General features: G+C 40.5%; 1 protein-coding gene across 6 annotated transcripts in view; it reads right to left on the bottom strand.

Moving 5' to 3' along the window:
- The window catches only part of SLMAP (sarcolemma associated protein), a 239,621-nt gene that overhangs the window by 31,871 nt on the left and 179,805 nt on the right, over positions 1 to 27,945 (bottom strand). For 4 of the 6 annotated variants that reach the window (XM_089678751.1, XM_089678750.1, XM_089678755.1 and 1 more), the window contains 3 exons: positions 11,830 to 11,889; positions 2,203 to 2,283; positions 1,136 to 1,195 (listed from right to left, as the gene is read on the bottom strand). In XM_089678751.1, coding sequence (XP_089534877.1) covers positions 1,136 to 1,195; positions 2,203 to 2,283; positions 11,830 to 11,889 — 201 coding nt within the window. The remainder of the gene's footprint in view (positions 1 to 1,135; positions 1,196 to 2,202; positions 2,284 to 11,829; positions 11,890 to 27,945) is intronic. The other 2 variants (XM_089678753.1, XM_089678754.1) reach the window with 1 other exon arrangement.

Here is a 27,945-nt window from a genome sequence, read left to right as displayed (position 1 = left end):
ACTTTTCATTCCTACATTCCCCCCTGCCCCCACCCCAATATCTCTACTCCTGAGATATGCACGTCATGCATCCCAGGAGTCAGCTTCAACACAGAGGACGGAGGAGGCTGGTACTATTAAGTGAGAAATCAGGGGGCCGGCTGCCTAAATCAGAAGAGACATCTGGCTCCTGATGACTTTAAGGAGAAAGTTAGCAGTGTGGGACACAGAGAGAAGCAGAGGATTACCAGATCACAAGAGGACAACTCTGGATTTGCTGAGCATGCCAGTAAGTATTTTGAGGGCAATCCAGCAGAGACGAAGAGGAGAAATTAGAAAAAAAATCTACAGGGGGGGGGGATGAAGCTCCTCGTTAATATGGACAGAACATAAAAAAAAACAAAAATAAATTTAACCATTACATATTTGACCGAAATAAAGTTTTAAAAAGTGTATGTAAAGAAAGGATACATTTTATTTGCTTACTTTTGTTTTTTTTAAATATACCACTGAAAGTGTTTTGCTTTATCTGTTCAGAAAGAACAAAAAATAACTTGCTCATGTTAGGAGTCCTCAGCTGTCCTGTCATGTGCACACATCTAGTGTTATCCCCTGGAATCTAATCAGCTCTCCTATTTGTTATCTTGAGACTAGAGAACGATTGGTCTTTGCAGAATATGATAGGGGGTAGTTTAGCAAAAAAAAAAAAAAACACAACTGGGCAGAGCTGACACCGCTAAATCCAAGTGTGTTGTCAAGCCACAACCATGTGCATTACTGGCACTTAAACAGGTATTATGCAATTCTAGGGTCTAACATTCAATGTGTACACTTTAAATAGTGTGCCAAGAATAAATTCTTAACACAAGTATGAGGTAAATGGAAAACAGCTCGTGTTTCCCACCAACCAATTAGTGCCTTCCATAAAACCATCACTAACAGAAAATCATTTTACCTCATCCTTTAAATACTGTGGCATAATACAGGAAAAAAAAAGTGATTTTTTTTTACAGGGAAGGACAACAACTTTAGCCCAACTGTCATTTTTACAATGAGGGCCAAAACGAAATCAAGTATTTTGACAGGTTGTTAGGAGACACACATTTTTCCTTTAGGACAATTTCTATGTAGAAGAAACTGCAAGCAGGATGTCTACCTTTGAGTATGGTAACTTTATTAAGTGACTCATTCAGCTCTTGCTCATCCATTTGGCCGTCTGTAAAAAAAATAAGAGGAATGTGATTAGTGCAGAACCAGTTTGTGTACTGTGTGTATACACACACACACACATATATATATATATATATATATATATATATATATATATATATATATATATATATATATATATACATACATACATACACATATATACACACACACATATACACACACACACATACACGCACATACAATATGCATCATATAATAAGCCTCCAGGTTACACACCACTTTACAAATTTACAAGCAACAACAAAGAGCATAACACAATATCAAATAGAAGTCACAACAGCACAACATGGAGTTCCCTGCCCAAAGGGCTTACAATCTAAATGAGATGACAGGCAGATATATTAAAGGAGCCAGGAGGAATCCATATGGGTGCTGGACAGAAAAAGTGTATGTGCTGCCCACAGCAACCAGCCTCTCTACTTTACAATAACATGCTAGTAAAAAGGTAGGCTGATGGTTGGTTGATGTGAGCAATATCTTTACTTCTAAAGAATATTCCAATAGAGCTAGTAATTTAGGGATTTGGAAAAAAAAAGTATTTCATAAATGGTCCATTGAATTTTGTTTGGAACAGGAAATTATATCACTTCCTTTTCTGGAAGAATCTTCCATGCTTTGATTTCTGACCAAAAATACCATAGGAATGTAAACAGTTCTTGCAAAGGGAAAAGGTATAAGCACAAGTACAGGTCTCCTGTCTCTAACACAAAATACAAGTGCAATAATCACAATATATGCCACTGCTTGATTCCATCATTCATCAAATGCAGCACATCTGAATAACACAGCACTGAAGCTTTGATTTAGGCCCATCAAATCATTATCATGCATAATACTCATGATTAAAGTTTTGTGATTTGGGGTCATTACTTTGACTCAAAAGCAAATATACACATGTAAACATACAAAATGACTGTCATCCAGATGTGCTTCCACAACTAGACCACATAATGTAACAGCTGTGTGCTTATTACACTGACACACTTATACCTGTAGTGTCGTCACTGCTTTTGTCCTTGCTAGGACTGAGTGTATCTGATAAGTCTGAATCTCTCACGTCTACCGGACTCCCTACAAAAGTCACAGATAAGAAACAGTAAACTCAGTTTTATATATGGGTGTTTTACAATAAGTGATCACAGTTTTTATTATCAATATATTTCTATGTCACAACCAATTTACCTTCTCAATCCCACAATGCAATGCCTGAGCTTCCTGTACCTGCCTCAGGCTTAGCCAATTTCCAGGTGGGATGATGCATAGGGTCACATCTGTTATGATTACTAAGAGTTTGGCACACTATAAGGCTGGGATATAACAGCAACAATACATTCTAGATTCTCTACTCAAGTATGCAAATCTTTGCTTCAACTGTCACATACATTCACTTCTAAGACATTTATGACCTACTCATACTAGGGCCTTCCTGATTGTAGGCCAGTCTGAGCCCATGCTGAGAATTGTGAAGATTAAATGTATTTGTCCTAGTGACCATTGTTGTATGTACAGAAAGTAATGGGGGGATACATACTGTTGCAATGCACTGTTAACAGATCACTTATAAAAAAAAAAGGGGGGGGGTATACTAAATAAATATTTATTTTAATATTCATACACACGTTTTACCCTTAATCTCTATTTTAAACTGAATGGGTTGGTTTACAAGGTGAGGGTTTGCTATAGCTTTCATACTTCTGAGATCAGTTATCCCCCATGTGTGTCTGACCTGCAGTTGATCTCCTAAGCTGCTTTTGTATTCCCACTTACTTATATAGAGAGAAAAGCAGATGTGGTGTGAACAAAATTCTTTATACACTGTCCTAATGAGTCTAGGAACTATGTATAGCCCATTTAGTAAATTGCTGGAACATCTTTGCTGCCCTCATAACAATTAACTAGCAAATGTAAGAATTTGACTGGTAGACAATAAGCAGCAGTTAATGGACGTAATTTGACAAATTAGGAATCTTTATACTGGAACATGTAGAAACCAATCATGGAGACTGCAATTGCTCATTTTCGTAGCTGTCATGATGACCTAATAGTATCGGCACAGTGAAAACAAGACACCTAACAAAATATGCAGAATTGGAATTCTGACTTCACCTTGCTTATCTGAACTGCATACTTGTACAAGGTCAGCGTCTTGTACTGTGGTATACACCCTGTTCCAAATTACGAAAATTCTATTTAAGTGTCACAAAGATGAAATATTTTGTTTTTCAGTTTAACTCATGGATGGCATTGTGTCTCAGGGCTCTTTTGATCACTGAAAACAATCTCGGACACCTGTGATAATTAGATTGGCCGGTGAGCCCAATTTAAGGAAAAACTACTAAAGGAGGGTGTTCCACATTATTAAGCAGAGCACCATTTTCAAGCAATATGGGGAAGAAAAAGGATCTCTCTGCTGCCGAAAAGAGTGAAATAGTTTAATACCTTGGACGAGGTATGAAAACATTAGATATTTAAGCGTGATCATCGCACTATTAAGAGATTTATGGCTGATTCAGAGCACAGACGGGTTTGTGCAGATAAAGGCACATTGAGGAAGATTTCTGCCAGATCCATGCATTGGATCAAGAGAGCAGCTGCTAAAATACCATTACATAGCAGCAAACAGATATTTGAAGCTGCTGGTGCCTCTGGAGTCCCAAAGACATCAAGGTGTAGAGTCCTCCAGAGTCTTGCAACTGTGCATAAACCTTCTATTCGGCCACCACTAACCAATGCTCACAAGCAGAAACGGCTGCATTGGGCAGAAAAATACATGAAGACTAATTTTCAAACAGTCCTGTTCACTGATGAGTGCCGTGCAACCCTGGATGGTCCAGATGGATGGAGTAGTGGATGGTTGATGGATGGCCACCCTGTTCCAACAAGGCTGTGACATCAGCAAGGCAGTGGTGGAGTCATGTCTTGGGCTGGAATTGTGGGAACAGAGCTGGTCGGCCCCTTTAGGGTCCCCGAAGGTGTAAAGATGACCTAGTTCTTCCCTGGTACAGAAGGAAGAACTATGCTTTCCATAATAAAATCATATTCATGCATGACAATGCACCATCTCACGCTGCAAAGAATACCTCTGCATCAATGGCTGCTATGGGGATAAAAGGAGAGAAAGTCATGGTGTGGCCTCCATCCTCCCCTGACCTCAATCCTATTGAGAACCTTTGGAGCATCCTCAAGCAAAAGATCTATGAGGGTGGGAGGCAGTTTACATCCAAACAGCAGCTCTGGGAGGCTATTCTGACATCTGGCAAAAAAATTCAAGCAGAAACTGTCCAAAAACTCACAAGTTCAATAGATGCAAGACTTGTGAAGCTGCTATCAAATAAGGGGTCCTATGTTAAAATGTAACGTGACCTGTTAAAATGTTTAAAAAGTTAAAATGTTGTTAAACGTTTGATTGAAACAGCTTTTTATTTCAGTAAATATGCTGCAAACACAACAAATGACAATTTTCAGTTCTTTACAACCTATAAAGTGTTTTGAAACTTACTGTGCGTAATAATTTGGAACAGTTCATTGTAAGTTTTTTATGTTTAAAAAAAAAAAAAAATACTGTTATCATTAGGAGGTGTGTGAAACAAAATTTGAATTGTACTCTTAATAGTTGATAACATGAGAATAATGCTGACTTATTTACATCAATTATTTAGTTAAATGAGAAAAATATTATTTTCATAATAATTTGGAACAGGGTGTAAGTACTGACATCTGAGCGAGCCAGGCATCTAACATTTTCAGAAGATCAGCAATGGCAGTCCCTGTATTTCTTTCACAAATGGTTTCCTTGAAGATGATTACTGAAAACTACCTACTAAACTTTCTTTTATTGCTAAAAACCTCTAGATTGGACTAAAAAGCTTTAAGGATACAAATGTATTTTGATCATTACAATGACAGGAAGAATAGTAAAAAAATAAACTTGTCAGTCATCTATCTTTCCTTACAGTCATTTCAGTCAGACACTTTCTGACATTTTATCATAAGAGAACGAAGGCTTGATCCATGCTATGCACCGCACCTAATCTCTGCTACAGTGGATATAAAAAGTCTACACAACCCTGTAACAATGCAGGTTTTGAGATGTAAAAATACCAACCAAGATACATTTGTTCCACCTTTAATGCGACCTATAATCTGTACTATTCAATTAAAAATTAAAATTGTACAGTGGGGGAGAGAAAAAAAAGAAATGTGACTGTGTTCAAAACTAACCAATCACATTCAAGCCGATTTTAAAAGCACAATCAGTAAAAACAAATATATTGACCGTTGTCTCCCCCGATAAAGATTTTTGAATTGAAACATGTTGGGGATTATTCACAAACCTGCAGCTATTATAACTGCATATGTATTAACGATAGTCTTTGTACAATGTTTGGTCACCAATTGGTTGTTTTTACAGATCATGTTTTATGATTGTAAATTAATAAATGATTTATACTTTCATCTTGTGTTATGATTGGTGCCCAAAAAAATTCCAAACCAAATTACTTTACCATTTTACATACATTGGGGATGTGGCACCTGAGCATGGATTAGACTATATTGGCTCATTGATGTTAATTAGCAATCAATACACACCAGCCATTATTTAAAGCGACTCTGATTAAACCCATATAAAATTCAGCTATTCTAGTAGGATATTTCAGAGCAGGGAGAGACAATCCGGGTCAGCAACTGGAATCAGGACACAGAATACAAAGTAGGCTGAAGACAAAGCAGCACTGATCCTGAGCACTGGGCCAGTTTAAAAAGCCCGTTTGGCACCAGCATCTGTCACACATGCACATGAGTGTTGATGTGCACGGGTACAAGCACCAATGCGATTGCGCATAAGCATAGTTTCTGCGAGCAAGAGAGGGAACATGTATTAGCCTGGGCACAGAAGGCAGTCCAGAAGAGTCATATTGTCTATTGGCATGCCATTCCTGACAACCATGAAGAGGAATTTCATATTTCAGCATGACGACCAACCAAACCATACCTCCAAATCGACAGAAGAATGGATTAACCAGAAAACGATCAAAGTTTTGGAGTTGCCCAGCCAGAGTCAGCACCTGAATCCAATTGAAAATCTGTGGGGTGACCTAAAAAGGGCTGTGCAGAGAAGATGCCCTTGCAAACTGACAGATTTGGAGTGCTTTTGCAAAGAAGAGTGGGCAAAGATTCTGAAGGCAAGATATGCCATGCTTACAGACTACTACCCCAAAGACTGGATGCGATCATAAAATCAGAAGGTGCTTCAACAAAGTATTAGATTAAGGGTGTGCATATTTATGCAACCGTGTTATTGCAAGTTTTATTTTTTTTTCCCGTTCAACGATTTCAGGTTTTGTTTTTTCCTTTTAAATAGTACAGATTACAGGTTACATTAAAGCTGGACTTCTCTATCTACTGTTGTGGATGCCAACCACATCATAAATCAAGCTCAAGCTGATAAAAGGTGGTAAAATGTTTTAATTAGGCAAGAGACAGTATGTGTGGAGTTATTTCTATCACTAACTGCCTATGAGGGAGGCACTCATTACACACAAGAAAAGATACTAGATCACAATTCATATATTTCTAAAACGGGAATCTGTACAGAGCGGACTCTCCCACTTGAGTGAACTCCTCATCAGAACATCTATGTGGATTTTCCCTGCTATGATTGCAGAGGTTACTCATCGAGCCATACAAAGCACATTGACACACATCCTAAAAAATTTGCACCATTCTGAAACATAATACTTGTAAGCTTATGTAATCAGTTATAGTTAACAATCCTAACCAAATAAGGATCTCATCTCCTGGACAAAGTTTGGAAACAATGCATGAAAGAGAAAGAATACTGTATTTTCAGTAAGCAGATACTTTAAATGCAGCAATAATCTGAAAAGCCACTTAATAAACTAAGATCACGCAGAAGCTATATACTTACCTTTCTAGCAACCCAGCACTTGCTGGGATCCTCCTAAAGGGAGGCATTTCACACACCTGGAGGTGTCAGATACATATAGTGGCTGAGGGATTAGCAAAGCAGTGGAGTCTTAAAACATGGGCCTCCGAAAAAGGTGAGAACAGAGTATCTTTTACATCAAGTGCTTACTTAGTCAATTTAATGTGCTGTAGTTTCTGTAAACTCTACTTTTGCAAGCAGGATCATACTGTTTTTTTTTTTTTTATTATTAATAAGGTTATGTATAATGTCATAGTATAAGGTAATTGTACAGACATTGAAGCAACTTTGCAAAATTTCACTCACATTGGGCAACCATCTTATGTCCACTAAACCCTTGCCTGATATTCATTGACGGACTCTTCTCAGGGGAAGAACGGCTTGACTTTGTTGGATATTCCTGGCGGAACACTATTGTTGTCTCCTGCAATACATTTGCAATAGGCTATCTAATAATATTTCTTCTACAGCCACAGGTCTACAACTCTGTGGAAGGACCTGCCATGGGAACTTTTGACATTTGAACTTTATCTTCAAATTTAAAGCACAAGAAATTGCCAGGTTACAAGTTCTTAGATGGTGACAGTTTGTCGTCGTCCCCTTCTGCAATTACTACTGTGTCCCTGAGGGACAATGCTCACTCCTCTAATGTAGCTATGGGGGGAGCCATAGTAGCAACCCAGGCTAGTCTACACATATCTGCTTTTGTTTATTTGTTACATAGGGCAGAAGTCTCTAAACTTCCTAAACAAAGGGCCTGGTTTATTGTCATTCAAACTTTAAGGGGGCTGCATTGTGTCCAAGTGAGTAAAAAATGCCCTGGCGACAATGGAAGTAAAGAGTGCCCCATCACTGGTATTATTGAGGGGGGGGATATTACCCCATTGTCAGTATCATGGGAAGGAATAGTGCCCCTTCACTGGCGTCAGTAGGAGGAATAGTGCCCCATTTTTTGTTTTGCTTTCTGTTCAGTTCAATGGAAGTAACAATGACATTGCATTTCTGACAAGATCAAAATGTTAGCATGAAAAACTGAAACTGAATGCAGCCACCACACTGTAAGGCAGCAATATATTATTGTCTTGGGTTTCATTTCCTTTAAAGCATATGACTAAACAAAAATGCAAAAAAAAAAAAAAAACACAAATACATGCACATTTCCCCATGTTTTATACTGAAAGTACAGAAAAATACCTGTTCAGCTTTCCAAAAATTTTGGGATCTCTTAAAGTATAACTAAAAGGCAAAACTTTTTTTTTTTAGTTTGGATAGACTGGAGATGGATTAGAACACAATTCAGATTTTTAACATAGTCTGCGCTCCTGGATAGGCAGATTCACCCTCTCTTAGTCCTGTTGACCATTATCAAGAAGAAAATCCCAAACTTTGAGATGACCCCAGAAAAGTAATGAGGGGAAAACTTTCAAAGGGACTAGTTCTGGTGACTTGGGGGGCCAATGAGGGGAGGGAGAGAAGCACCGGCATAATTGGGGAGGGCTGACAACACTGTTTGAGATTTCAGTGCAGCAGAAGCAGCATTGTCATTTCAAAAAGAAAGTTAGATGCACACTAGATGTTTCACAGAAGAAATAGTATGCAGTTTTTAAAGAGTAGTAAGGCCAAAGCATTTTTGGTCATACTTCACTTGTAGGTCACAGGAGTGCACTTACTTGTGCCCTCCTGTGATCTAGAATCAGCCGAAAGTGGGCTAAAGCCAAAGTCACTGAGCAGCTTCACGCTCTGGAAGGATACGGACAATAACGTTGGGATCCTCCTAAATACCTGATCAATAACCGACTCACCCTCTCAGCGAGAAGCTAAGCCTGAGACAGCCACTCCAGCTCCCTCTCCAGCCTGGTGCTCCAGTAAGCGCTGGAGCAACACAGCAAAAAGTGGTGATTGACAGATACTGCTTTCTGCACAGAGCGGACAGAGAACTGAGCGATTGGTGGTCATGAGCTGTCGGGGGATTTCTGCAGCATCAGACTGATGCTGCAGCAGGAAGGTGAGTGTGTATGTTTGTTTTCTTGTATTTCAGCCTTTCTCCTTTAAAGAGAAAAAAAACATGGGAAAATGTGCAAGTATTCTAGACATGTACAGATTATGTATTTTGTTTAGTTTTTTTGGCCCAGACATTCACATTAAGGTAAAAACTGCATTGATGGAAACATGTACCGAAGCTCTTGAGATTTGACAAGCACTGCTAACAGAAACATGAATTATCCAGACAAAAGAAAAGCAATAGACAACATATACAGCCCTTTGGAAGGCACAAATCCAGAACAGCACAGCCTGACTAACTTAGGTACAGACAATTTAAGAAACAGAGACCGGAAAAAAACACAATGGAAATAGACTACCCAAGAGACCCTCTACTACACAACAGAGATAGCACTGGCAAAGAAAGGCAGTATAAACAAGTCAGCTTATCAGCTCTGCACACAAGTATATCATGCAACACCATGTAAGGGAAAAGTCCAGTAACCCAAACACATCGGAATGAGTTTTGTTAAGGAGGAGTGAAAAGCAGCCATGGTGACACATCATGTAGCTCACTGCCAGAACTCACACTATGTGCCTGCCCAGCAGCTCTCTCCATTGTGTGCCAGCACAAGCTGGTCATGAGGGTACATCTTGTCAATTAACACCGACAATCTACCCAACATATGGGACATCTATAAAACAGCAGCATGTGTGATGCTATTTTCAGGGATTGTGCTGCAACTGCACAGTCTCAAGCTTAATGGACATCCCAGTTGGAGGAAGATGATAACTCGACTCATGTAGCAGTGCTTATCTGGCTGCAGGCCCAACTCTCCATGTAAGCTCACTTTTCTATATTATATGTTAAAGAGCCAATACAGCTCAATTACAGCTTAGTTCACAAATCAGGACAAACTGGTAGAAACCAACCACAATTGAGCCACTTGAAATTTATTTTTTTGATTTCAATGTCAATTTAAATAATCTGGAGCTCAAAACTGGGAAGTACTTGGGAAGAACCTGTGCAGGCTGACCTAGCTCAGACAAATTTGTTACAACGGCAGTACAGCAGACACTTTTGTTGGCAGTCATATGGGTGTACAGAATGTCAAACTATATGTTTTAGAATTGCAAGAGGGAAACTGAAGAAACCAGGAGGTTGAAACTGAACCCAGAACTCCCAAGTATACAAGATAAATGTACCAATAATCTGGTCCATGTGCTGTGAAATTGTTGGGAGCCCACTGGAATTGAATATAATCTGATCACACTGCAATGAGACATCTATCCACACACATTTTACTTTTTATTCTGAAAGCTCAATGATGAACATAATAGACATTAATAAGGTCGAAAAGCATTTACACAGTTGCCCTGTGTGCAGTAATCCCATTGACAACCACATCCTATATGGAGTTTTAACCTAAATTAGTAACAATATAAAAGTATGCAGTAAACCTTTTGGTTATTTTTGTGTTTGCTAGAAAAGGGCAGAGTTATAACCCATCACTTCCTCTTCTTGCTGTTTGTGTCCCATTAGGGAGATTTCCCTTTACTATCTGTCGCAAATATTCAGCAGTAAGTGTCTACAAGAGGTATATTTTCATTGCAGACAGCTGTCTACAGTTTCCAATCACTCACTCATATTAGTGGCGATTGTCACCAGGACAAGGAGGGTGAATCTAACTAGCAAAAATACAAACTGCAAGTAAAAAGCTGACAGACATTCTAGTACCTCCCTACTGTATATAATGCTGCCAACCACCTGTTTTACTGTCCCTGTCTGCACGACTGAACAAAATCATACCAGTACCAAAAAGTGCAAATTAGGAACCAAACAAATATCTGCAAACCTTAATTTCCATTTGGTCATCTTACAATGGCAATAAACAGTCGCCACATCTTAAGTTCAGAACATTAAGTTTAACCCTTTTGTGACCTGCATTTTTTGATGCTTAGACACCCAGACTAAGTTTAGCAACATTGTTATGCAGTTTCTAATAATCACTCTTTGTGAGCAGTGTTGTTCTTGTCATGCTGCTATGTTTTATGTTGTTATGCAGTTAACCCAATAACGGACTCATTTTTCTGATTTACAGTGGCTCTGAACTAGATACAGACAGTTGCACATTTCTAGTTCTCTGCTATAAGGTTAAATTTACATTCTCATGGCAAGTGGTATTTTAGATTTAGACTTTTGAAGTAGTATTGCGGTCGCAAAGGAGTTAATACACGCTATACTAACAAGAGGAAGAAAAAATAGGGTGCCCAAAGCTACTGATTTGGGGCCATTAGCTTTCTAAACAGCACAAGAAATATGACAGGTGCAATTTATTTGGCTGTTATGAGGAACAAATGTATCTTCTTCCCTTTTGTTGAATAACCCTATTTGAATGTGCTGCACAACCTCAAATACTGCTAAAAACACAAAAAACATTCTCAGTTTAAATCACTAACATCTACCTGCACAATTTACCAAAAAATAAGCACAGCAGAACATTGAAAAGGTTACTCTGTGAAACAACCTGAAAAATAAATGTATTTGAGACATTCTGTGACAGCTTAGGAACACTGTAACTGAACAATGAGATAATTAGACAGACAGTCTTGGTCTCCATCTGAGCTCACCAAATTGAAGGATACTGTCCTTTACAAACATCTATACTCACAGTGACCACACATCTTACCTTTCAGGCTCTGGATTTCCTGCTCGGCTTTAGTCAGATGCTCGTCTTCTATCAGCTTGTCTGTCAAACAGAAGAGATGTTGCTTAATGGAGTCCAGGGAAAGTGATCTACTTACACATGGAAGTGGAGCACATTCCATGCCCTTATTTAAAGTGAAGGCAAGGCCCGCCCATTCATACAAGCTGTAGAGAGCCTGGCCAGTGCTGCAGGTACACAGCCTCAACAGTTCATAAGGAAACTCTTCCTACAGTTTAATTCACTTGATTAATCAACCACACAAATAAGTATTTCACCAGCTAAGCAGACAGTTCCTTGCATGAGAGAGAGAGAGAGAGAGAGAGAGAGAGAGAGAGAGGGGCTGCTGGCAGATGAGTGTATACAGATATGTCTTAATAGTCCAACTTTCAGAGAGAGAAAGTCCGGCATTATCGTCCAGACGGATTTATTAACATATGCTGAACACGTCTTTGAACTTCATACGAAAAGGTTTGGCCCGAGATATTGTAGATTTTTTTTGTGTTGAAGAAAAAATGAGCAGCAGCATAGTTCCATTAATGGTCAAAAATGTACTCTCTTCTCAAAGGGATTTCACAAACAGGGTGGAAGAAGGGGGACTAAGTTGGAAGATTAAAAACAGTGAAAAATGAAAATGCACTTGATACGAGTACCAATTTGTATTTATAGAAATGTTTTATAATTTTTTCAGCACACAGACTATGGTAAGCCCTGTATCGAAATTTGGCAAGTTCAGTGTATTATGGTGGGGTGTCCCCCTGTCATAACCAGAGATGTAAAATCTCCGAAACTGTTGAAGCCATAAGGAAAAAAAGAAACCTAAAATATTTTTTCCGGAAAAAAATGGAAATTTTAGAAAAAAAAAAAATTGTAGGTGTGGAGAGGTTTTACAAATCAAAAGTCAATTTGTTACACTGGGAATGTGAAATACAGTGTGTTAGTATAAAGTATTATGCTTGAAATAAAAATACAGCTTACAAATAGAACAAGCACTGTATATGTTAAGAACATTTCACCTATACATGAGAACAGGTGACCACCCCCTTTCCCTCATAATTTATAAGCTTCCTGCTAATATTCATTTTCAGTTTATGACCATGCTGATCCAGAAGCTTATAGTGCTCCTGCAAAAGCTTAATCAATGTTCTCACGATTTTTATGTGTCACTTTATCTATTAACTAGTAGCCGACCACAGATAGCCGAATGACGGCTGCACTGCAGCCGGCCAGTTCTGGGTGGACGTCATATGACGTCCCACCAGAACGCGCTCTCCTGCACGCCCCAGGGGGCGCGCACCCGGCGATCTCCGTGATCGCTGTGTCCTACGGACACAGCTGAACACGTGATGTGGTAAAAGGCCAATCACAGCGGCCTTTTACCACGTGATCAGCGGTGTCCAATGACACGCTGATCACAGGGAAATGCAAGTGCCGGTTCTCGGTTGCACTTTCCTCACGCTGTCAGATCGTGAGGAAAGTACTGCCGAGAACCGGCAGTGGTCAGAGCGAGGATCGGCACCGATCATCAGGGCACTGATGATCAGTGCCCTGATGATTGGTGCCCAGCAGTGCCACCCGCAAGTTCCGCCCACCTGTGCCCACTAACTCCGCCCACCTGTGCCCAGCAGTGCACCCACCTGTGCCCAGCAGTGCACCCACCTGTGCCACTCTGCAGTGTCACACACCTGTGCCCAGAAGTGCCACCTACCTGTGCCCAGAAGTGCCACCCACCTGTGCCCACCCACCTGTGCCCACCAGTGCCACCCACCTGTGCCCACCAGTGCCACCCACCTGTGCCCACCCACCAGTGCAGCCCACCAGTGCCACCCACCAGTGCAGCCCAGCAGTGCTGCCAGTCAGTGCCACCAGTCAGTGCCCAGCAGTTGTGCCAGTCAGTGCCCAGCAGTGATGCCAGTCAGTGCAGTCTATCAGTACCCATCATCAGTGTCACCTATCAGTGCCGCCTATCAGTGCTGCATATTAGTGCCGCCTATCCGTGCCACCTCATTAGTACTGCCTATCAGTGCCCTTTAGTGCTGCCTATCAGTGCCCATCAGTGCCGCCTCATCAACGCACATCAGTGAAGGAGAAAAATACCTGTTTGAAAAATTTTATAATAGAAACAAAGAAACTTTTTTTTTTTTTTTCAAATTTTTTGCACCTTTTTTATTTATAGCGCAAAAAGTAAAGTGCCCAGTGGCGATTAAATACCACCAAAAGAAAGCTCTATTTGTGAGAAAAAAATGATCAAAATGTCATATGGGTACAATGTTGCATGACCACGCAATTGTCAATCAAAGTGCGGCAGCGCTGAAAGCTGAAAACTGGCCTGGTAAATAAGGGGGTATAAGTGCCTGGTAGGCAAGTGGTTAAGGAAGGGATGGTGTATTTTTGTAAGGCCATGGTTTGTAACACTTCCTCACTTGCAGATGCTGAAGAAACACTATGTCATGATCGAGAAGCAGCAGAAAGTTTTGGGGAATGAGAAGTCTGGAGGGAAAAGCTACTCATACTTTCATTATGGTCCTCATCATTTCATTCAATAAAGTATATGCTAATGCCATTTAGGACACCTCTGGCATGCCTGGATTTCTTCTCACAATACTTGCACATTGCAGCTCTGCTCTAAGCAGAAATTGCACTGTGGAAATGTTTCCAGACTGTAGATGTTGGCATCACCATTTTACTGAGAGGAGGAATAGAAAAAACAATGTACTGAGCAGACTATAAGTAAACATGCAGTGATGGTGGAGAACATTAATAGGAATTATTTAAAGGTTATAAAGAAACTAATTTGTCAAATTTACCCTCTTATCTGTCAATTAAGGCCTGAGAGGACAAACTATCATCTACTGTTTTCCCAACAATCACCAAATTGTAGGAGGTATAAGATGGAGTCTGTCATGAAAACTGCCATGACTTGGGCTCCTGGAGGGGCCTGGGGTCCAGCCTACTTCCCACCGACTATAGGCCCAGGACTAAGGAGATCCCACTCTTGGTGTTACTAGGAACCTTTTTTCCCCCCCAAGAGGTCTACCTGGCCAGCCGTGAATTAGACCAGCTACCCTTTCCCTGCAATTAGGGCTGGAGGGACTGTTTCTGGGACCCCTTGGCATACTGTGCTTAGCGGAACTATTATCCTGGAGTGATGTGTTATGTGCAGGGGGATTCCAAAATATGTGGGGTTAAGAAACTTTTTCTGTTACAGGTTTTCTGGCATCAACTTCTGTTTGCTGTAATTAGGTTTAGGTGATAAGCTTTAACTTTGTTTAATCAATACCAGAGTCCAGACTGCTAGGTGCAGGGAAGGTGTCAGAATGCCCACCGCTGTCCCGCTATAAGTCGCTGATCGGCAATACTAGCATAAAATAAAACATTCCAGCATATATACTGCCATTTGTAAACACTACAACTTTCGTGTAAACCAATTAATTTACACATATTGGGATTTTTTTTTTTTTTTAGCAAAGACATGTATCAGAATACATTTTGCCCTACATTTATGACGAAATTTGATTTTTCTAAATTTTTTAGTGGACATGTTTATTGGCAAAACGTCAAAAATAGTTTTTTTCTCAAAATTGTCAGTCTATTTTTGGTTTATAGCACAAAAAATAAAATGCACAGGCAATCAAATACCACTGAAAGAAAGCTCTATTTGTGGGGAAAAAAGGCCGTAAATTTAATTTGCAGCATTGCATGACCACGCAATTGTCAGTTAAAGTAACGCAGCATCGTAACACAAAAAATGGCCTGGTCAGGAAGCAGGAAGGGGGGGGGGGTGTAGATCCTCTAGAGGGCAAGTGGTTAAAGTGCAACTTCAAAAAAGCGCTGATACAGACACATGTGCGATTTTAGTGCCATTTATCTTATAGTCTATGATCGTTCAATCACACAAGTGGTGAATAAGTAATACAGGAACCGTTTTTCAAATCGCACTACTTGAATTGTAACTATTAAGACAGTGCCCTAAAAATACATTAGATGCAACTTCAGATGCAATTTTAAGTACACAAAATCTAGCTTTTAGTTTATTCATTCCTGATCATACCTTATCATTTATGAAACTTCAGATGTATTTCAATCAAAGCTTTCACTTTGCCCTCCCTGGGCAAATTAACAGTTTCTATAGATACCAACTGCCATAGACTGATGGTTAACGTTGCCACCCTTCTGAAGTAGTACCAAATACTATGTACTTCTAAAAAATGGGGTAACAAACGACCTAATCCCCATCCTCCCACGATATAGTGTTTTCACCTGAGCAGCCAATTGCCAGGCCTAAAATTGTTAAATGGGGAAGGCTCTTAACCATGCATAAACAACAACAAAGAGCAACACAGGGCTTTCTACTTTGGGTTCTGGCATGGAGGACAGGGAAATTGGGAATCATGGAAAGAAAAGCAACAACAGAAGAGGAGAGGACTGAGTGGCCAAAGTAACGGACTTAAAATAAATAATACTGATTCAAAGTTCATGTTTCAGTCCCTGCATTGATAGCATGCAGAAAAGTATCTAAGCAAAGATACAAACTTGCCAGCCAAAGTGACAACTGATGATGACCCTGACAAATGGGTTAAACAATGCAAATAATGATAATGTATAAAGTGCAAGCTGGCTCTCTAGGGATTCCCTCACTCCTGACCTACAATATTCACAACACTTCCAAAACATCTCTTCTTTCACTTTCCATACACAAGCCATTCCAGGATTGTGACCTTTCACACCTTCCTCACATCTCCTGTGCTGCTCGCACCTCACATATGAGTGACACTGACATTAATAAGGATCAATTCACAATTGCTGTGTGATGGTGAATATGACAAGCTTGGGCGCTGTGTACGCAGGATAAATCTTGATGAATCATGGCTCATGAAAGTGGACACCGGGGGGGACTTAACAAGGACAGAAATAGAGCTGCCACTACTGGAGCCATGAAGGATATGAACATTCAAGTCACGATGGAAAGAAATACTGTACAAAGATATCAGAAAAAGGTAAATTGACTGGAAAATCATCCAGTAGCATATCCAGAAAACATTTGTTTTTGTTTTCTGGATTTATGGTCAGATCATTCTATTGTTGGGGTATCTTGAAAGGGTCTCATCAATTTTCTGCCACTCAGTTGCCTATAGCAAGCAACCATAACCCAAACTATATTTTGGAAATATTTATATGTTGGCAGCTATACAGTATGCTAAAGACTTTTTTTTTTTTTACTGAGTTTTTGCAGAAAGGTTAATTTAGATCAATATTGTCTGCCAATAAAAGGAAAATATACACAGTTATATTGTATATACTTAGAAAGTACGCTGTGTTGGGAGTATAAAGAGATATATAGCAAGCCTTTTATGGTATTGCCCTATAATGAAATTATTTTTGTAATATGGGCCCACATAGCCCATTTTAGTTAACAGTCTATATCTCAAGGCATCCTGGTCTACAACACATAGTTTTAGAGGTACTGTAGGAAAATGAGCAGTCATTGAGACAAGAATACAATAACAGCAGCAGGTGCAGCCCATGTTGTTTCTATATTAAACTGTGTGGTTACTTACTGACCTTTCCAGTAAAGCATTCCACACCAAAGTACATTTGTCATCAAGCAAATGACAAATGCATATAATCAAATAAAAAAAAAAAAAATATATACACACTTTGGATGTAAGTCAACAATAAAATTTCCTAAAATACAGGGATCCATATTGCACAGCAACGTTCATGCCCAAGTCCAGCAAAAGCCTTTACCTTTCCCATCCATTGAGGGGCACATTCATATTTTATTGTTATATTGCTGCCTACAGGTATTTTGGACACTGGAAAACAAACTGTAGGCCAGCCTAGAATAACCCCTCCTACTACCAGCATTTCCCAGTTTATTACTGGTGTTCGAGGAGGATGGACATCTTTCCTTCAGCTCTGACTGACATACTTTTAGCTAGCATTTTTTTTTTAAGTTTTTCTCCCCAGTTAGAACTCTTCTCTATGGCTGTTAGAGCTGGTCTCTATGATTTTAACTATTCATCGTGGCTTATACACAGCTTGGCTTTTGGAGTTACGCAGTCAGACACTATAGGACTAGATGTTGCGGGGCTAGCCTGAAAGTGACCCTCATGCACTGGGTCTGTGTGAAGTTTTGCATACCCTGGCAGAAATTGTGGCATGGATATTGAAAATGACTGATCATGCCAAAAAATGCTCTTTTATTAAGGATGATAATAATATGAAGCCATTTATTATCAAATAGTTGTTTGGCTCCTTTTTAATTCATAACAGAAATCACCCAAATAGCCACGATCAAAATTTTACATACCCTGGAATGTTTGGCCTTGGTACAAACACACAAGGGGACATACACGGGTTAAAAATGACAATTAGAGGTTAATGTCCCACATCTGTGGCTTTTTAAATTGCAATTAGTGTCAGTGTACAAATAGTCAATGAATTTGTTGGCTCTTACGTGGAAGCACTGACTAGGCTACATACCGAGCCATGGGAATTAGAAAAGAACTGTCAAAAGTCCTGCATAACAAGGTAATGGAACTTTATAAAGATGGAAGAGGACATAAAAAGATGTCCAAAGCCTTGAATATGCCAATCAGTACTGTTATATCACCTGTTAAGAAGTGGAAAGTTTGGGGATCTCTTGATACCAAGCCAAGGTCAGGAAGACCAAGAAAGATTGCAGCCATAACTGAAAGAAGAATTGTCTGGGATTCAAACAAAAACCCATAGGCAACCACAGAAGAAATACAGGCTGCTCTGGAAAAAGATGGTGTGGTTGTATTTAAGGAGTACAATAGGGTGATAGTTGAACAAAAATGAGCTATTTGGTCGAGGTGCCAGAAAGATGCTTTTACTGCATCAATGCCACAAAAAAGCCTGGTTACAATATGCTTGACAACACCTTGACATGCCTAACCAGGCCTTTTTGTGTCATTGATACAGTAATGGCTTCTTTCTGGCACCTCGACCATGCAGCTAATTTTTGTTCAATTGTCATCATATTGTGCTCCTTCAAAACAACTACACTGTCTTTTTCCAGAGCAGTCTGTATTTTTCTTGTGGTTACCTATGGGTTTCCCTTTGTATCCTGAACAATTCTTCTGTCAGTTGTGGCTGTAATCTTTCTTGGTCTACCTGTACTTGGCTTGGTATCAAGAGGTACCTGAATTTTCTACTTCGTGGAAGTGATGACTGGCATATTCAAGGCTTTGGACATCTTTTTGTGTCCTTTTCCATCTTTATAAAGTTCCATTACCTTGTTACGCAGGACTTTTGACAGTTCTTTCTAATCCCCTTGGCTCAGTATCTAGCCTAGTCAGTGCTTCCACGTAAGAGCTAACAAACTCATTGACTATTTATACACTGACACTAATTGCAATTTAAAAAGCCACAGATGTGGGACATTAACCTCTAATGAGCATTTTAACCCGTGTGTCACCTTGTGTGTCTGTACCAAGGCCAAACATTCCAGGGTATGTAAACTTTTGATCATGGCCATTTGGGTGATTTCTGTTATTATGATTTAAAAAGGAGCCAAACAACTATTTGATAATAAATAGCTTCATGTGATCATCATCCTTCAATAAAAGAGCAGTATTTGGCATGATCAGTTATATTTTCAATATCAATGCTAAAATTTCACAATTTCTGCCAGGGTATGCAAACTTTTGAGAACTGTATTTTTTTTTTTTTCCCACACACAGGCAGGCTCGATGGACCATTTGTTTTTTTTTCTGCGGTCACTCAGATTCTTTTGCAAAGCAGTCATGTGAAACGCCAATCACTGGGCTGCTTCTAATGTCTTGGTCACCTCTGGCCATCGGACCACATTTTGTATGGTGGCTATCATTCCTTTCCCTCTCCAGAGACACAGTCTAGCCTCTGTAGTCAGCTAGGGCACGGGCGCGTACCTACAAATGAGTATTTTTCCAGCAATCTGATTCTGCATTCTCACCCATGAACCCATAATCTTTTTTCCATGGCAACTGTGCTAGTGTTGGCCCCAGTATTCTCTTCTCACCTTCTGGAATATGACCTTCTTGTCATCTGAGAATTCTCATCTACCCAGTCTACATCCAGGAGTTTAAGAAAATATGGTCCCTCCTACATTCTAGGATCATGACCAGGGGTAGATTTCCTGATAAGGATGCAGCTGGACAATGTCACCACCCTGGCATGCCACTGCCATTAAGGACGAACAGAAGAGCTTGTTAAGACGAGTAGTTTGTATCCTGACTTGGAAAGAATTTTGAGTTCTAATCCTGTCCACTGTACCCATCTCAAGTGAGGCATATTGGGGTCAAGTTTTCCTATCTGATTGCTTCTGGATACGGGAAAGCCATCCATATACCAGACTGCAGTATAGGATGTTGGATGGGGGCCCCATGATACCCTGGGCCAACGGATGCTTAACAGGTCAGCTTTCTGGTTCAGGTATCTTTCCTCTGGCAGTGTCAGGAAATTCACTGATGATTGTGGGATCTACACAAGTGTAGGATTTTCCTTCTTGTTTGCCAGGAAACCCTTCCTCTTGAGCCTGCAAAGCAATCAATCTTGCGCTTGTTTAACACAGAGAAATGCTATTTGCTATCTTATTAAGACTACTGACTGTTGCTCCATGGACTCTGACCTAGCGCTAGATTCAGGGAGTGAAGAGCATCTACGGACATGTGACTCTTGAGGCTTAAGGATAGGCAGCATATTTGAGCAAGGTTTCCCTTAGGTTTTCAATACAGGGAGGTTTAAACTACTTGCAGGTAGGTGGGAGTTGAATTTTGTCCTCAGCTTTATCAAGTGTCAACTGCCAATTCTTGATGCAGAGGTCCACCTTATTGCTGGCTTATTTCTTGTATTGGGGGGGAGGGGGTCTGGTTTCCATGTAGCTTACCCTATTTGTCCATGCTGACCTAGATTCTTTGTGTGTTTTCAGACCTATAATGGGATCGGGTAAGTTGAGACCTAGGGCCGTCTTCTGACTTGGGGTGGCACTAATCTTCCTTTACCCAGCAAAGGTGCCTATGTTCAGCCCCAGCTCTCTGACATTATCTACTTCTCCTGGAAGACTGTTCAGGCTGTGAATTCTTTCATTATGAGCGACTACAATTTGGGCTCATCATAGGTCCGTGTTTTGGGCATGTATTCATTTATGTCTTTTTATTTTTTTAATACCATTTGCTACAAAGCTGAGGCATGCTAGTATTAGGAGGGGTAATCCTGGTCTACATTTTTTTTTTATTTAAGTGCCAGTGTCCAATCGTCCTGCAGGTAGCAGTATAACACAAATGTGAAAGACTTTGTGTCCCTCAAATGACTCCAAGAAAACCAATTTTGCTTCCTTTGTAGTTTTGGAGAGACCTGGAGAAAGGAAATACTGTCAATTTTTGTAACTGTTGTCCTTGAACCCTTTTGGAGATATTTTACCTTACTTCCTTTTTCCTCAGACAGCCTATGGGGACAGCAGGTCAAGAAATGAAAGGTACATTGATTACCAGAAAATTAAATCACAAAGTGATAAGAACCTCAGAGACGGGTTCTAAACACCCCCCCCCCCCAAACACACACAATGTACAAAACAAAAAATAATTTGGCTTAAGTCTAGGTTTCACTTCTGTGTAAACAGACCAAAACACAAGTCATCAGGTTTAGCAAATCAGGGAAACAGAGAGGCAAGGCTTCTCAAGGTGGCTATCTTTTATTTATTACAGGTACTTATATAGCGTCCTCAAATTACACAGTGCTTTACACATATATTGTACTTTCACATCAGTCCCTGCCCTATAGGAAAAGGTTTCGTCTTTACTTTGTATTAAGCGTGTTATTTTTATTCTTACTGGCTCCTGACATTTCCTGGATTTTATGCAGACATTCATTCTAAACCTATATCTCTCATAGCAATACTGCACATGGACCGGCTTTAATGTACAAATCAACTTGTGCTATTATGGAGCCCACTTGTACCCTAGGTCCAGGCTGGAAACAAGCCTGGACTCTGGCCAATTTGACACAAAGTCTTTGGCTACCATAATTTAACTGTCAAATGACAGAGCTACAGTGACCAAGATATGTTCCAGGGGAAAGGGATTAGCAGCAGGAGAAGTTAAGTCTCAACACTAAGATATGTAGGCCCTGTAAACAGCTAGCATTTAGGATTCAATAGGGCTTCACAATAGCACAGAGGCTGATCTGAAGATTAAAGAGTGTCTACACACAAAAATGGAAAATTTACTCCAAATGGACTAAGTGGTGTGTTATATCCATTTGATAAATTAAAAAAAAATACCTTTTACCTGTTGATCTAGCCCATTATACTGTATCGTAAGATGATACATTAATGTGTTCACTCCCATCAAATTACATGTTCTCAGGTAAACTAGGTAACTACATCCCTCTATGTTACACACACACACAAAAAACAAAAAAACAAAAAAGGGGGTTCCATAGTCTTATCTTGTTTTGTTGTCCAGATACAGTATGCTAAACAAGTGTAGTCATGCTAGGACAGGTAGGCCTGTTTCACAAGGGCTTCAACTTGTATATAAGCAGTGTGAACAGTAAGCTTTTATGAAACTTTCAGCAAGCTTTGAGCAGCTTTCTCTAAGTTTTTAAAGCACCCTTCAGCTCCAGTCTGGAAATGTTATACACAGATATTAAAGGGAGTGGTGATTGTTACTTTAAACAAGCTTTCTGGAATAGGGCCTGGTCACTTATAGCTAAATGCTCTTTTAATACGACCACGCTGGAGGCGGCCTACAAGGTGTTTGGTTGGTATTGGGTTCCGGCTCGTTTGGCACAGGCGAACCCTGCCTGCAGTGATCGATGCTTTTGGGATCGATGCTTTTGTGGCCATCGTGGTGATGTATTGCATATCTGGTGGTCATGCCCGAGGCTGCTTCGTTTTTGGTCTCATGTGTTTGGCCTCCTTTTCACCTTGTTCCATCTTTCTATACGACGGGATGCTCGGTATGCTTTGCTTCATTGTCCCATACCGGGCCTCTTGGCTCACCAGCAGAAGCTGGCTTCCTATTTGTTTTTGTCGGCCTCTAGAACAATTGCTCAGGCCTGGAAGAGCCCGTTTGTCCCTCTTCAGGGGGTGCGGGACCGTATGACCGCTATGATGCTCAATGAACAGATGTTGAGCATCTGTAACGACTCCCAATGTAAATTCTTGAAAATATGGGAGCAGTGGTTGCAATATACCTTTCCCACGCTTCCCCCCACCTAGCCTGGGGATGTGATGCTGTTCGGCTTTGGCGTTCTTGGATCCCTGCTCTTGGTTTGGCTATCCTTTTTTCTTTTGTACTTCTCCTTCCTTGCCCCCCTTTTTTTCTCTGTTTGCTTTGGCGTGGCAGTGAATAGCTGCCTTTAGTGTGAGTTATTATCAGTGTTCTATTTATGTTTTGTTATTTAAGTGCCATTGTTGGCCCCTGCGTGGGCATATCTTTTGCCCTGTTGGTGTTAGAGCACGGATTTCTCTAATTTCTAGTTCCTCTATGTGCAATTGATAGCCCCTGCGTGGGCGTGATTTGTTGCTCCTGTGGTAATTGTTATAAATTAATAAAAACCATTGAAATACAAACAAGCTTTCAACAAGTAGTGCTGAAGCCTGCTATAAGCTCATTTAAAGTGACAATCAGCACTCCTGTTAGGATCTGTGTTCAGCATTTGCAAACTGGAGCGGATTGGTACTTTAAATGCTTAAACAAAGCATGCTGAAAGCTCTGCAAATACTTTCTAAAAGCTTGCTGAAGGCAAGATGATTAAAAAAAAGCCAACTAGTGCAGGTGCCTCATCTAATGACTGTTAAGCTGTAATTTATTACATTTTTGTTTTAATGTTTAGATATGCTTTAAAGTAATTGTTTAACAAAAATAAAAAAAAGGACACAAACAGGTTTATACTTGCCTGCTCTGTGCAATGAAATTGGACACAACGGCACTGAACCTCTTCTTCTCAGGTCCGCTGTTGGAGCTCCTGGCTCCTCTTCTCAGTGTGCCGCCATAGGAATGTAGAAAATCTTAGCACCACTCATAAGCCCTATAGTCTAAATAGTTACGTCACTGGCATAGCAGGGGAGCGGAGTCCACATTCAGATCCAGATTTTGTTGGAAAGAGAAAAGGGCACCGCTCAAGCCTCCCGTATGTGAAGGATGGCCTCAACTGTCACGATGGCCACACACTCTGCAGCGTTTCGCCCCATCAACCAGGGCTTGATCAGAGAAAATGAATCCACTGATCAAGCCTCAGAAGGCGGGGCGAAACGTGGCAGAGGGTGTGGGCGGCGTGACAGCTGAGGCCATCCTTCACATACGGGAGACTTGAGTGGTGCCTTTTTCTCTCTCTCCTGCCACCATAGGAAGCTGCATCCTATCGTGACACACCTGCGGGCTCAATCCTAAGCTGCACTTCCTACATCTATAGATACAGGCAACACTGCTCACCCCCACCTCCCTGTCACATGATTTGACTGACAGCAGCGAGAGCCATTGGCTGCGGCTGTTTCAGCAAAGCCTGTGAGACCAGGAAGTAAGAGGAAGAGAGCCGCTGCAGACAGCCACAGCACTGGTTCGAGTGAGGACTCAGGTAAGTATAAGTAATGTGTTTAAAGAGCAGTTTAGGGGTGTTATTTTTATTTTTTTAATTATACTTACCCAGGTGGATGCAGCATCGATCCGATGTTGCATCTGTCCCCTGCTGGCTCTAAGGGTGAGAACTGAGCGATCAGACACTGCTGATCGCTCAGTTCTCCCTGCCACACTGAGCAGAGAGTGATAACCGATGACTGCTCCTCCCCCCTGCAGTCACTGAAGCACTGGGCGGTGGAGGGGGCAGGAGTGGCTAGCTCAGTCTCTTAGCAGATTGCTGAGAAGCTGAGCCCTGTGCCAGTCCAGGCTCCTGGGTGGATGCTGACCATATGGGCGGGATCTTTCTTCAGCCTGGACTAGTTGAGTGATGACAGCCAGCAGCAAACGTTAGAACGCTGTCGGCTGAGAATGGGTCATAGGAGTGAAGAACAAACTGCACTTCTGTGATCCACGGGAGAAGTACAGCTAAATGAGCTTTGGCTGTACTTCTTTAAAAAAAAAAAAAAAAAAAAAAACTTGTCGGCACTACAATGTGCATGCACAAAAATAGTACTGTTAACGTGGGTACTTTTTAGGCCACATCAAACAAATCGTGTGACATATAGTTCAATACATACAAGAGAATTTCCTGACCAGCCAAGATATTAAGTTCCTTAAGTCAGTCAAAAAGTCTAGGCATTCTGCATTTAGATTAAGGAAATACATACACACTTTTACGCTTCCAAAATACACATTGGCAATAGACAAGAAAGGTATCCATACTTGCACTAGCTTGCTTTCATCATGATTATCTGTGCAAGTCACTTTTCATTCACTAGGGTAAGCTGCTTTTTACAGTCCACTTAAAAACCACCCTTGACTTGAACTCAGATTTACAGTAGCAGCTGTGAGCGCTGACAGTTCACACTGGGTCAGAAGTATTATAGTCTCCAGATCCCTGAAGCTCTTGCAGAATCTATAGCTGCTGCTATAGCTCTGCACAATCAGTTACAAATGTAAAATCTTCCATATCTAGGTTTGAATTGTAATGGGGCAGGATTGTGCTTACATAAAAGACAATTCTGTTAAGATTATTTGGTCTTGATATGTAAAAACAGGAAAAAATGATTTTAAAGATTTCAACTCTCATTCACAAGGGCCAGCTTAAAAAAAAAAAAGATCCAGATGCAGTGCTTATATTGTTATAGTAAAAGGCAGCTAAGAGTTGAAGAAATCAAAGTAAAGAACTAGTTAAGAAATCTCTCCATAAATGACAAATTAACAGGTTACTAACAAAAAAATTGTGATCTCACAGAGTGGGATACAGTTAGAGGGGTACCACCAAGAGGGGTGTGTCCTACCACCTGACGGTAGCAGCCTATAATCATAAATTATGAATATCCAAAGCCCGTATCCTGCTATGGGGCATTTGTGTGTGCTCACTCCCGAGCCCTGCTCTGTGTGTCCATAAAATGCAAAAAGCGGAGACCGGCCATGCCACTAACTCTGACTGGCAGCAGCGGGAGCCAATAAGGAGAGAGAGAGCCAAGAGAGACTCCGCTCTCATGCACATCACTGGATCTAGATGAGACTCAGATATGTATTTAGGGGGCTGTGGGGGAAGCTGAATGCAGGTGGTTTGTTTTATCTTGCTGCATAGAATGCAGTAAGGTAAACACCTTCTGCCTTTACAATCACTTTAAAATATGGGTATAGTAAATTTAAATATTGCTTTTGCTGTATTTTGCAGTTTTACTAAAGCCACATTCCTATTGAGTTTTGATCTTGAGTGGAGAGGTGCTGTAGTTTACATGATTAGGTTTCTAACACATTAACGCTGTGTTCTTTGGATTCTGATCAGAAGGTCTCTGCCAAAATCACAACATGGCTCCAAACCATCTGCTGCCACTCTGAGGTGCCTGAGCCCTGAACATTCAAGACATCCCATAATGCGTACTGCAATCTCATCCTGAGACCAGAGGACAATTAGATAAAGCCACAAGCAAGCATTCCAGAAATAGTAATGGTAAGACCTTTTCACTGAGTAATCTGGATGTATAAAAATAAATCTAAAGATGTGAGAGAGAATTTTTGGCAAACATTGTCAGCTAATAAATAAAAAGGTGCGTTGCACAAAGAACCATTGATTTAACAATGCAATCTTACTATTTTTACTTATCTAAAGCAAATAGATTTCAAAATTCAGAAAACATGGCTAAATGCTGCACTATAAAAAAAAGTTGCTGCAAAAGCATGGTCATTTCAATGATCTTTCCAAAGGCATAAAGCCACAGACAGCCTTATGCAGGCCCTAGACAGTTTGAAAAATCAGCCAATTTTTCAGCCGAAAGAATAATCGGCCGATTTTCGCACTGTTAGTGGGGCAATGGAATCGGCCGATTTTCGTAGTTCCTCCTCATTTTAGCGGTCATGCTGGAAAATTCATGAAAAATTACCGATTTTCGAAATCATTGGTGGCAACATTGGAATTCAGAACAAACGATGTTTCATTTTACGGATGAAAAATCGGCCGATTTTCGAACAGTCTATGGCCTGCATTAAGAAAAGGTTTCTGGTTTTTCATTTAAGCACAGCTGACGAGCAGGAGGCCAACACACTCATGTCACTTACTGTTTAGCAAATCTGATAGGACTGAATGCCAAGCAGTTCTGACAAACTTCACCACTTTCAGGTAGTGCCGGAACTTGCCCGGTCCTGTCCGTTGCCTACACTGACTAATATTGGTCTGCCCCAGTGGTAAATATTTGAATTTTTGGCTCACCGGTAAAGTCCTTTTCTTTGAGTACATTACAGGACACATGGTTTTTCCACCTCCTTTATGCTGCAACCTTCAGGTGATTGGAAACTGGCAAAAAGACAAGAAAACCCCTCCTAGACATAACCCCTCCCAAATAAACATGGCTTTGGTATTTGTAGCAAGCCATGAACCACAAAGGATAGCTGAGAGTACACATTGATTTTTTTCAGCCAGGAGGTTGAATGAAAGAAAAAAAAATGACAGATCACCAAACAAATACAAGTGTCATTGGTGTGGTGATCTCCCGAGCTGTTCTATAGAATTCTGACTGAATTTAGCTGAAGATGAGTGGGGTCCCTATGTCATGAGATGTACTCCAAGAAAAGGATCTTACAGGTAAACAAAAACAATCCCATTTTCTTTATCATACATCCCAGTACACAGGGTATCCTCATCACCATTACAATAGGGATGTCCCAAAATACTGAAAATGGGAGAGGGCAACATAGCAACAAGCCAACACCGTTCTGGTATCCAAGCTGCTGTGAACTACATAAAATGCAGATGAAAGAAAACTATAATACAGATCGATGCTGCATCCAACTAGTCCAGAGTACAATTTATTTTTGTAATCCTATGCTTCTCTTAATGGGGTACCCCCAGGGGGCAGGCCTTCGACACCCTGGGCTCACAAGAAGTGGGATAAATATGATGAAAAATGCCAAAAAAGGAGAGTATTGCAGCTCTCCGGAGCTGATTTATTAATTGTACTCATTT

This window comes from Staurois parvus, unplaced genomic scaffold (genome assembly GCF_062004578.1).
Source record: "Staurois parvus isolate SC_StPar_1 unplaced genomic scaffold, SC_StPar_1.0 ptg000209l, whole genome shotgun sequence".
NCBI classification, from domain to species: Eukaryota; Metazoa; Chordata; class Amphibia; order Anura; family Ranidae; genus Staurois; species Staurois parvus.
This window is presented reverse-complemented; position numbering and strand designations above follow the sequence as displayed.